General features: G+C 35.8%; 2 protein-coding genes and 1 long non-coding RNA gene across 3 annotated transcripts; 2 read left to right on the forward strand and 1 right to left on the reverse strand.

Annotated features, from left to right (window-relative positions):
* The first annotated feature begins 216 nt into the window (after positions 1–216).
* On the forward strand, positions 217–2,731 carry LOC110809055 (pentatricopeptide repeat-containing protein At5g04780, mitochondrial-like). The gene is made up of 2 exons (XM_088217213.1): positions 217–364; positions 576–2,731. The coding sequence occupies exon 2, from the start codon at positions 663–665 to the stop codon at positions 2,457–2,459; it is 1,797 nt and encodes a 598-aa protein (XP_088073339.1). The 5' UTR covers positions 217–364; positions 576–662; the 3' UTR covers positions 2,460–2,731.
* Positions 2,732–2,819: 88 nt separating this feature from the next.
* Positions 2,820–4,900, reverse strand: LOC148266181 (uncharacterized). Its single transcript, XR_015818244.1, has 2 exons — positions 4,431–4,900; positions 2,820–3,052 (listed from the first exon to the last, which is right to left on the reverse strand). It is a non-coding gene; the product is annotated as an uncharacterized LOC148266181 (long non-coding RNA).
* Positions 4,901–7,142: 2,242 nt separating this feature from the next.
* LOC110809056 (transcription factor bHLH25-like) lies at positions 7,143–9,390 on the forward strand. Its single transcript, XM_022034766.2, has 4 exons — positions 7,143–7,449; positions 7,643–8,290; positions 8,423–8,797; positions 8,913–9,390. Exons 1-4 carry the CDS (start codon positions 7,414–7,416, stop codon positions 8,985–8,987), a joined length of 1,134 nt encoding a protein of 377 aa, XP_021890458.1. The 5' UTR covers positions 7,143–7,413; the 3' UTR covers positions 8,988–9,390.
* Positions 9,391–9,617: the final 227 nt, after the last annotated feature.

Genomic DNA, 9,617 nt, shown 5'->3' on the forward strand with positions numbered 1-9,617 from the left:
TCCATTGATTTTTTTAGTAAAAAAGAATTATAATTGTATAGATTTTTAACCGCAAACATGAAAAAGTTTGATTACGTAAAATTAAGATTAAAAAGATTACGAAATTATAATCTAAGAATTATTGAAACTTAAACTAAAAATATTGAATTATTACCGGAAAAAAAAATCCCATGGAGTTTAAATTATGGTTAACATCTAATCACAGGTTATAAACTGTAATCTGCTCTTGATTTATTACCTTAAAATTTGAAGTACGCGTATTCTATATGAGTTTAGAAATAAAAACAAGAGACGCAAAAATCTGTCTGGAGGGACAGACCCTTTTGTGAGAACATAAGATCCTTTCATCTGGTCATTGGAACTGGTAAATACAGGCATAAATCGGTGTGTCATTACTCCTATTTCCTAACTTGGTAACTTAGTAGATGATATCGGAAGATCTTGGAGTTTCTTCCCCCAGTTATGTTAAAGAGCTGGGGTTGTGCTCTGAGAAAGAAAGTTCAGATGACTGTTTCTTGGTATAATTATATAATTTCTGAGTTCTTACCCAGATGTTGAAGTATGCTTCTTAACAGGTTATGTGGGCAGTGGGTTGATGATAACTTGAATTTTCTCTTCGAAGCTTCGTTCTTTCATGCAACGAGAGATTACCGATAACCCGTATGCTTGTTTTCGCTCGTTCTGTCGGATTCCATGGCGCTAGCTCTTGCATACAATCGTGCTTTCATTATGGAAACAGGTACACCTCGTGGATTGCTGACCATGTGTTCGACGAATTTCCTGAAGGAGCTGACATTGAGTTTTCTGGTTCGTTTTTCAAGGACTCTGCAAGTGAGACTTCGGCAAGAAATAGACGAGAGGGACGACGTCGTACTGGTTATATTACAGAAACCATCAACATTGTCGATGCAAATGAAGCAGCATTGAAGTCATTTCGTCAATCGAACGCATCTGGAACTAAGCCTACGAGGTTCCTTCTCTGTACTGCTCTTAATTCTTGTGCCAAAACGCTAAATTTTCACTTAGGTTTACAAATTCATGCACGCTTAATTCGTGACGGGTACGAGGGTAATTTGTTTCTAAGTAGCGCTCTTATTGATTTATATGCGAAATGTGGCGCTGTGATGGATGCAAGAAGAGTTTTTGATGGTATAAAAATGCATGATCAAGTATCCTGGACCTCAATGATCTCTGGTTTATCACAGAATGGACATAGTAGAGAAGCCATTTTATTGTTTAAAGTGATGTTGGGAACTTCCATTAAACCAAATTGCTTCACCTACGTCAGTGTCATTAGCTCATGTACAACGCAAGAGGAGAGTATGTTGCTCCATGGACATGTTACCAAACTAGGACTTCATACTAACAGTTTCATCGTCAGTGCCTTGGTTGGTTGCTACTCAAAATCCCAAAGAATAGACTGGGCTGTACTTTTATTCAATGAGATGGAAGATAGGGACAATGTTTTACTAAATTCTATGATCTCAGGATATTCTTATAATCTTCTTGGCGAAGAGGCTGTAAGATTATTTATCAGAATGAAGAAGGAGAACATGAATCCTACCAATCATACTTTAACCAGCGTCCTAAATGTTTGTGGGAATCTAACAGTACTTCAACAAGGAAAACAGGTTCACTCCTTGGTAACTAAAATGGGTTGTGAAAACAATGTGTTTGTAGCTAGTGCTCTGATTGATATGTACTCCAAGAACGGCAGTCCTGATGAGGCTTGTCGTGTTTTCTACCAGATTGAACGGAAGAATAGTGTTTTATGGACTTCTATGATCATGGGTTTTGCTCAGAGTGGAAGAGGATCAGAAGCACTGGAACTTTTTGAGCATTTGGTAGCCAAAGAAGGCTACAGACCAGACCATATTTGTTTTACTGCTCTACTGACTGCCTGCATTCATGCCGGATTTCTGGACCAAGGAATAGAATACTTCACCAAAATGACAAGTGAGTACAGTTTAGTACCTCAACTTGACCAGTACGCAATCTTGGTTGACCTCTATGCAAGGAACGGACACCTGAGAAAGGCAAAGGAGGTGATGGATGAAATGCCTTACGAACCAAATTATGTAATGTGGACTTCCTTCTTGAGTTCCTGTAGAGTATATGGTGAAGTAGAACTCGGGAGAGAGGCTGCAAACCAGCTTTTCAAGATGGAGCCAGAGAATGCTTCTTCGTATATTACACTGGCAAGTATATACGCGAGAGCTGCTATGTGGGCTGAAGTGGCTGAGATTAGAAAGCTGATGCAGCAGAAGGGAGTAAAGAAAAATGCTGCAGGGTGGAGTTGGATTGAGGTGGATAATGGAGTTCATCTTTTCTCAGTTTGTGCTACTTCACACCCTCGGTCTCAAGAGATCTATGAAGAACTGGAGAAGCTGAGGTTAGAGACGAGAGAAGCCGGGTTCAAGCCAGAACAGACATTGGAATCAGCAGAAGATTTTTGTTGAAAAAAGAAGATGAATTGATTGGTAACAAAGTTATCACTGTATATAAAAATTGTTTTGCTATACAATTTAATTAAGTAAACAAACGGAAGCAAAAAAGAAGGGAGAAAACTTGTTTGGCAAATTGATCAAGATAAAAATGACTTGATAGGAAGGATGAATCCATGTTACTACGAAGAACTATGGATATTACAGTTTCTGTTTCTTAAACTATCATTTCAATAAACTCAAATCTCAGTAAACAGTAAAGATGTTGTTTCTAAAAATAAAAACTATATATGTAACGTTTTTTTTTTTTCTTAATAGCGTAATTTAAGACAATTTTGTGACCACATATGAAAGCGTCATTTCAAATCCACCACAAACATAAAAACCTTACTGCAATCTATTATTCAAAATCACAATAAATCTGCAACCCTATATGTAATATCACAATGAAGGATAATCTTACAAACTCCCATCAGACACACTATCTACACTACTACTACTTATTACACACTCAATCATGTCAAATAACGAAAATATTATTGTCATGTTCCTCTATCTGCTAGGTTCAGAAATCAGCAACTCCGATCCCGACTTCATTCCTACTTCATCTGTAAATAATAAGAAGTGAGTATATATAACTCAGTACAGTAAAAAGTAAGTTACAAACATCATATACAATAAAAATTCAGAACTCAGGAGTTCGATATGTACTCCACCTACTTAACCTAATACCTACCCTTGATAATTTAAATATTATGCATGTTAATTGTGACTGCCCCTCAACATCCCCTAACTGTACAAATATTCTCCCCCGTCACCAATATCGGCGATCACCAATAAACCATCTATCTCTCGACCCCTAATAGACCACACACACACATATACCATTCTTTCTCGTCACCAATATCGGCGACCAAACCCTTTCACGTTGGAGTCTCTCGACCATCACCACTATCGGCGATCAACTTACTTTTTCTAGGTAGCGACAACCAACATCGGCGTCCCCCAATGCTACCCACTCAAAAATATTATCATCCTGTCCTTACTCCCCCACCTTATCTCTACCTTATCTTGAAGCTTTCTTATACCTTTAACCTGTATATCTAAACTACACGCGTCTCTCCATAAGCCACGCACTAACACTTAACACACTTACACCTGTAACGTTCCCTTGCCAACTACCAAATTTACAGCAGCTATACCAACTTATATACAACCCACTCTCTCACACCACACAGCTACACCACTCATCCCCTCGCCCTACACAGAGCCACCTCCACACCTCTATTCCAACACTTCATTCCCACGCTCTACGGCCTCTCTTTCCTTCTCCCAAATTTTCTGCATCCACACACACTACTTTCTCTCTTATACAAATCTACCTCACTCACCAAATCTCTTCTTCTCTCTCTCTCTCCACGGCCTACTCTAGGTACTCCACTCTCAAATCCCGAAATCACCTCTCCCTCATAGACCTCACTCACAAGCAGCATTCCTCCCTCTTTCTCTTCTCGCGGACTCCTCCTCATACTTCCCCTCATACTCATACAAAATCCTCTCTCCCACCCGGACCTCACTCACAAGCCGCATTCCTCCCTCTCTCTCCTCTCGCGAACTCCTCCATAAACCTTCATTCGTGCTCACACAACATCTCCTCCCTCTCGCGAACCTCACTCATACACTGCACACCTTCTTTTCTCTCCTCTCGTGGTCTAGCCTCCTACATATGCCCCCGCTCATACTCAACATCTCACCTCCCTCACACACCGCACTCCTTCCTTTCTCTCCTCCCGCGGCCTAGCCTCCTCCATATACCCCAACTCATACTCAACATCTCCTCTCCCTCACAGACCTCTCTCCCATGCCACATTTCTTCTTCTCTTTCCTTCCGCGGTCTCCTCCACTCATACTCACACAAAAACCTTCACCTACGGGCAAAATTTCAAATCCACATCAACTAAAGAATGAAACTTAAAATTATCGTACCTCCCGTCTCCATTTTCCTCATTCTCTTGGCTTGCTCCGTCACCGTCCTCTGTCTCCTCCTCTCTCTCTTCTCGCTCCTCTCCGCTCCGGCTCTTCTCTCTTTCTCTCGAACCTTCTATTCCCTCCGATCTCTCTTCTCTCTTTTCTTTTCTTTCCTCTCTTTTTTTCTTTTCCTTTTTCTTTTCTTTTCTTTCCCTCTCTTTTCTTTTTTTTTTTTCCTTCCCGTCTCCTATTTATACCCCACCTGTTTTCCATCCTCTCCGTACATCTCGACTCATCGCAACCGTTCACTCTCTCTTCTCCAAACGACGTTGTTTCCTCCTCCTCATTATCACCAAACGACACCGTTTCCTCCAAACGACGTCGTTTCCTCCTCCTATTATCCAATCGACGCTATTTCCCCCCTCCTCTTCTCTAAACGGCACCGTTTCACTCTAACCCTCTCTATACACCCATATATACATACACGCCAGAATTTTCTTCATTTTTTTTTTTTTTACTTCCATTTACTATAAATTATGATTGCAAAAAAAGAATTTGAAGCTCTACTTCCTAATATTAAATTTTGTAAAATCAAACCACGTTATACATACATAAACTTTATTTTATATTAATACAAATTAATTATTTTTAAAAAATTTATTAATGTTAATCTTTAATTACGGTAATTTTTAAGCTCCATAAAAAAAAATAAAATATATAAAGCAAAAATTATTTATACCACTTTCTCATAACCTCATAAACTTATCCATCCAACAAGCAGAAATCCATTTCGATTCTTTGAAAAACAAAAAAGACAAAAGTAGAAACCCATTTTCTCACCAAACAAACAAAAAATCAAACTTGAGATTGTCTTCTTCTGGTTGAGTACATTATTTTTAAGGATTACTGACACCCAACAACTCTGCAATTTGCCCCTAAACTGGAGAAATTCTTCGTTATAATTAAGATGAAGACTCCAAATAAACCCCAAAAATTCAATTCAAATAATTAAAGACCTTAATATAATAAGACAAAATAGTACTTGCTTGACTGTCCAACCAGAACCTAATCCATACTTCATGTGATTTTCCATGTTGATTTACCTCATCAACATCTTACCCAATACATTAAAACTCATTAGGGTTGTCAAAATATATATATATATATATATATATATACACACATATATAACCATTTGAGTTTTAATTTTTATAGCCAAAACTTGAGAAATGTATCAGCTTTTAAAGTTGTCTAGAAAGAAATAATCTGAATAAAGTCCAAAATTAATTTTTTAAAACTAACATATCATATTATCCAACAATACATATAAATATTATTTTTTAATATATATATATACACATATAAAGACAAAACAAAGGGTTTGGTGTTAAGCGATTAGGGCACAAATTAACAACAACCTTATTAGTGCGCCGTTCGTGGGGATATTATAAATAATATATATTAATATTACTCTTAAATTAAACATAATTATTATATAGTTTTCTTGCAGATTTGATTCATATTCTTTACTAGATTCTGGTTTTCTTTATTGGTATTTCTATATTTTATAAATTTAAATTTTTAATTTTATTATAAAATTAATTATATTATTATTAATATACAAATATCATTTATAAAATATATGATTTTTTATTTTAAAAAAAAAAACATTATGGTTTTCTAATAATAGAAAAATTGTCGTTTTTCATAATATCAACTCATCCGGTCGTACCATTATCGTTATTTATTATTTTTAATTTGTTAAATTAAGAATTAAAATTATTTATATATCGTAAATTTAATTCTAATACATAATTTAGAGTTCCAAATTTGTTTGGAATTAATTTTTCTTTCAATATTTTATACTTAAAAAATAATTTATCGTCGACAAAAAAAAAATTCTCAAATAATTAATCTAGTGAATTTTTTTTTTTTAATTTAAATCCAAATATCAAGGAGAATATCCATCGGTTGTTCGGCTTTGTAATCTTTCATCGTGTACAAGATCCAACACTATGTATATATGTATACATATATTATATGAATTTTATTTTTCTATGATTGAATTTGATATTAAATTAAGTAAATTATAATTTGGTGGGGTTGTATTATGTGTAATAAGTAAGTTTAACCCATTTAAATAAAGTTATTGGTTCGATCTTATTTTATTTTTGTCGTATTTTTTATTCATGATTGCTAAGTTGTATCACCCTTTTAAAATTAAATAAAAATTTTGTCATATTTTACAAACAACTATACATTTTGCATTTTGTACAAATTTTATCATATAGAGTCTTCTGATTTCCTAGTAATTTCATTTTTTATAATATCAAATATTTTAATTATTAATATTTTGGTTGGTTTAGGTAGTAATTCACAGCAATTATATATAAATTTTGTGGGGTATCTTAATTAATATGTGGGTATTTTTGGACATATACAAAACGACAAGAAGATATATTCTAACTTATATTAGAATTAATCACAGATAAGTAACAATTAAAATGATAGTCTTAATAAATTAATTTACTTGTTAATATAATTAATTGTGGCGATGGATGACGGTGACACAAGAGAGAATAGGAATTTATAATATAAAACAAAGGATTACAACATATAATTTAATGAAGTCTTAATTAATTGCTTTGAGTTGGCTAAGAGACTGTGTGTGTGTGTGTATATATATATATATATATATATGTAGCTAATGATACGCAATCTCGTTGGTCGTATCAAAACTTGATTTGTTTAATGTCAAGTGTGTTCCCATGATTAATTCCACCTCATGTCAATGATCCATAGAGAGATAGCCTTCGTTTGAATAGTAGCTTAAGGAGATAAAGACAAAATTTCACACGTGTGAAACAGAGAAATTCGATGATCGAACCCCCGGCACGTATAAACTATATAACACCCAACAAGGCCTCCTTCTTCTTCTTGCCCACTTCACCTTTCCAATACTCTCTGCCAACCCTCTGGTCTGAATAGAAAGTTAGCTTCAATGGATTTATCTTCTGCCAAATGGTTATCTGATCTGGTAAGCATATCTATATAGACACACTCACACATATACACATACGTATAACCTCTCCCATATTGGATACTAACCCAGATACTAAAAAAAAAAAAACATGATTAATTGCTTTAGCGTATATTTAACTATATATGTAGATCACAGTAATATGGATGTGAAACTAAATATCTGATCTGATGATAATTAAAATTCACAGGGAATGGATGAGTACGAGATCATTCATCACTGCCACATGAACTCACTGGCCGAGACATTAACAACTGATGTAGCAGATATTACAGCACTTAATCAAGTTCACTCCCATGGCAGCTTCGTTAAGCAATCATTCTCATCCGAGAGTTACTCATCTTACCCTACTTTCAACAGCGCCAACGAAACCTCTCACAACAGCAGCTTCGAGAGACCTGCAAAACAGCTCAAGATCACAGCCTGTACCACCAATAGCTGGAACTCCACCACCACTGCATCCAAAAACGATCGCGTTTTGCCGAGGGCTTCCTCTTCTTCGTCTCCAACGAAGACCCCTCATCTTCTTTCTTTCGAGAACTCAAGCTCGAATCATGATCATCAGCAGCAGTTCTATCATGGGAACATGATGAACTGCACTGTGAAACCTAAAGACGAAGCCGGTCTGTCCCCCATGCGGCCACCTTGTTTGATCTCCAATAGTGGATATTGTAACGACAACACGAACCATGCAGGAAAAGTAAACCAAGGAATGAAAAGGGCTTATAGTAAAATCCAATCACATGCTCAAGATCACATAGTAGCCGAGAGGAAGAGAAGAGAAAAACTTAGCCAGAGATTTATAGCTCTTTCTGCAATTGTTCCTGGCCTCAAGAAGGTAAAAGTTCAAACCAACAAAAATTCCTCTTCATCAATCTTTAAATGCTGGGTCAATACCGATCATTCTTAGCTTGTTGTATTGATGAATGTATATCCAATTAATATGTAAACGTGTTGGATTTATGTACAGATGGATAAAGCTTCTGTTCTTGGAGACGCAATAAAGTATGTGAAGCAACTTCAAGAGCGAGTGAAAGTGCTGGAGGAGCAGACAAAGAAGAGAACAATGGAGTCGGTGGTTATGGTGAAAAAATATCAGTTGTCCGCAGATGATGATTCGTCTTCGTGTGATGAAAATTTTCATGGTCAATGCTGCGATGCAGCACTCCCTGAAGTGGAGGCCAGAGTTTCAGATAAAGATGTTCTTGTTCGTGTCCACTGCGAGAACCAAAAAGGGATTCTGGTGAAAGTCTTGAACGAGATAGAGAAGATTCATTTGTCCATCCTCAATAGCAGCGTCTTGCCTTTTGGGAACTCCACTCTTGATATCACCATAATAGCTCTGGTACAATATAGTAGTTCACATAACTTTTATCACTATATATATATATATATATACACGTCATATGTACGTGGTTTTATAATGGGTTTTGAGCTGATGAATATCCACTTTATTGCAGAAAGGTGATGAATTCGATATGACAGTGAAGGATCTGGTGAAGGACCTGAGATTAGCTTTGTTGAAGTACATGTGATCACAAGTAGTCTAATTCTCTCGAGAGAGCCAGGACATATATACATATATGTAGTCCATATATATGTATATATGCATGTATAAGAGCAATTAGAACTCATTTCTACAGATGTGTTAGATAAAAAAACCCGCAAGTCTCTCTGTTTTTAGCCGATTAACTAATGCTTTGGCGTCAAATGTTGGTGGAAGCTTTTGGCTCCTGGTTTTTTGCGTCGTTAAGTAATTAATAATCATCACGCTGGATTACCCACATGGAGCGAAGAAGAAGAAGAAGGTTATCAGCCAGCTGTTATACGGTTTTTAATGGAGTTTTTTGGGGAGGAGGAAATTAAGATTTCACTGTAATTAAATTAAAGCATGTAATAATTAAATTTAATAATTCAAAGTTTAATCTTTTTAGATTCCTTCCCTCTGTCTTGCTCTATTTAATTTTTGCCACATGGTGCTTATTTTGTAAGAAAACCTGCATCTCATCATTAATGTCTTCTTTTCCAGATCGTTCAAGTCTGGAGTTTTTACTAAATTTGTATTATTTATTATTTAACTTCAAAATTATGGAGATGAAGAAGTAACGTTCAATCCAAAGGGCAAGTAACATGACTCTTGGCACCTCCAAATTCAATACGCTTGT

Source organism: Carica papaya, chromosome 4 (genome assembly GCF_054855325.1).
Source record: "Carica papaya isolate Zhongbai chromosome 4, ASM5485532v1, whole genome shotgun sequence".
NCBI lineage: Eukaryota > Viridiplantae > Streptophyta > Magnoliopsida > Brassicales > Caricaceae > Carica > Carica papaya.

Bases quoted from the DNA above. Each gene is read 5' to 3' on its own strand.
- LOC110809055 (XM_088217213.1), top strand. From the start codon at position 663: ATGCTTGTTTTCGCTCGTTCTGTCGGATTCCATGGCGCTAGCTCTTGC.
- LOC110809056 (XM_022034766.2), top strand. From the start codon at position 7,414: ATGGATTTATCTTCTGCCAAATGGTTATCTGATCTG. The intron at 7,450-7,642 runs GTAAGCATATCT...TAAAATTCACAG, and splicing joins CCAAATGGTTATCTGATCTG to GGAATGGATGAGTACGAGAT. The intron at 8,798-8,912 runs GTACAATATAGT...ACTTTATTGCAG, and splicing joins ATATCACCATAATAGCTCTG to AAAGGTGATGAATTCGATAT.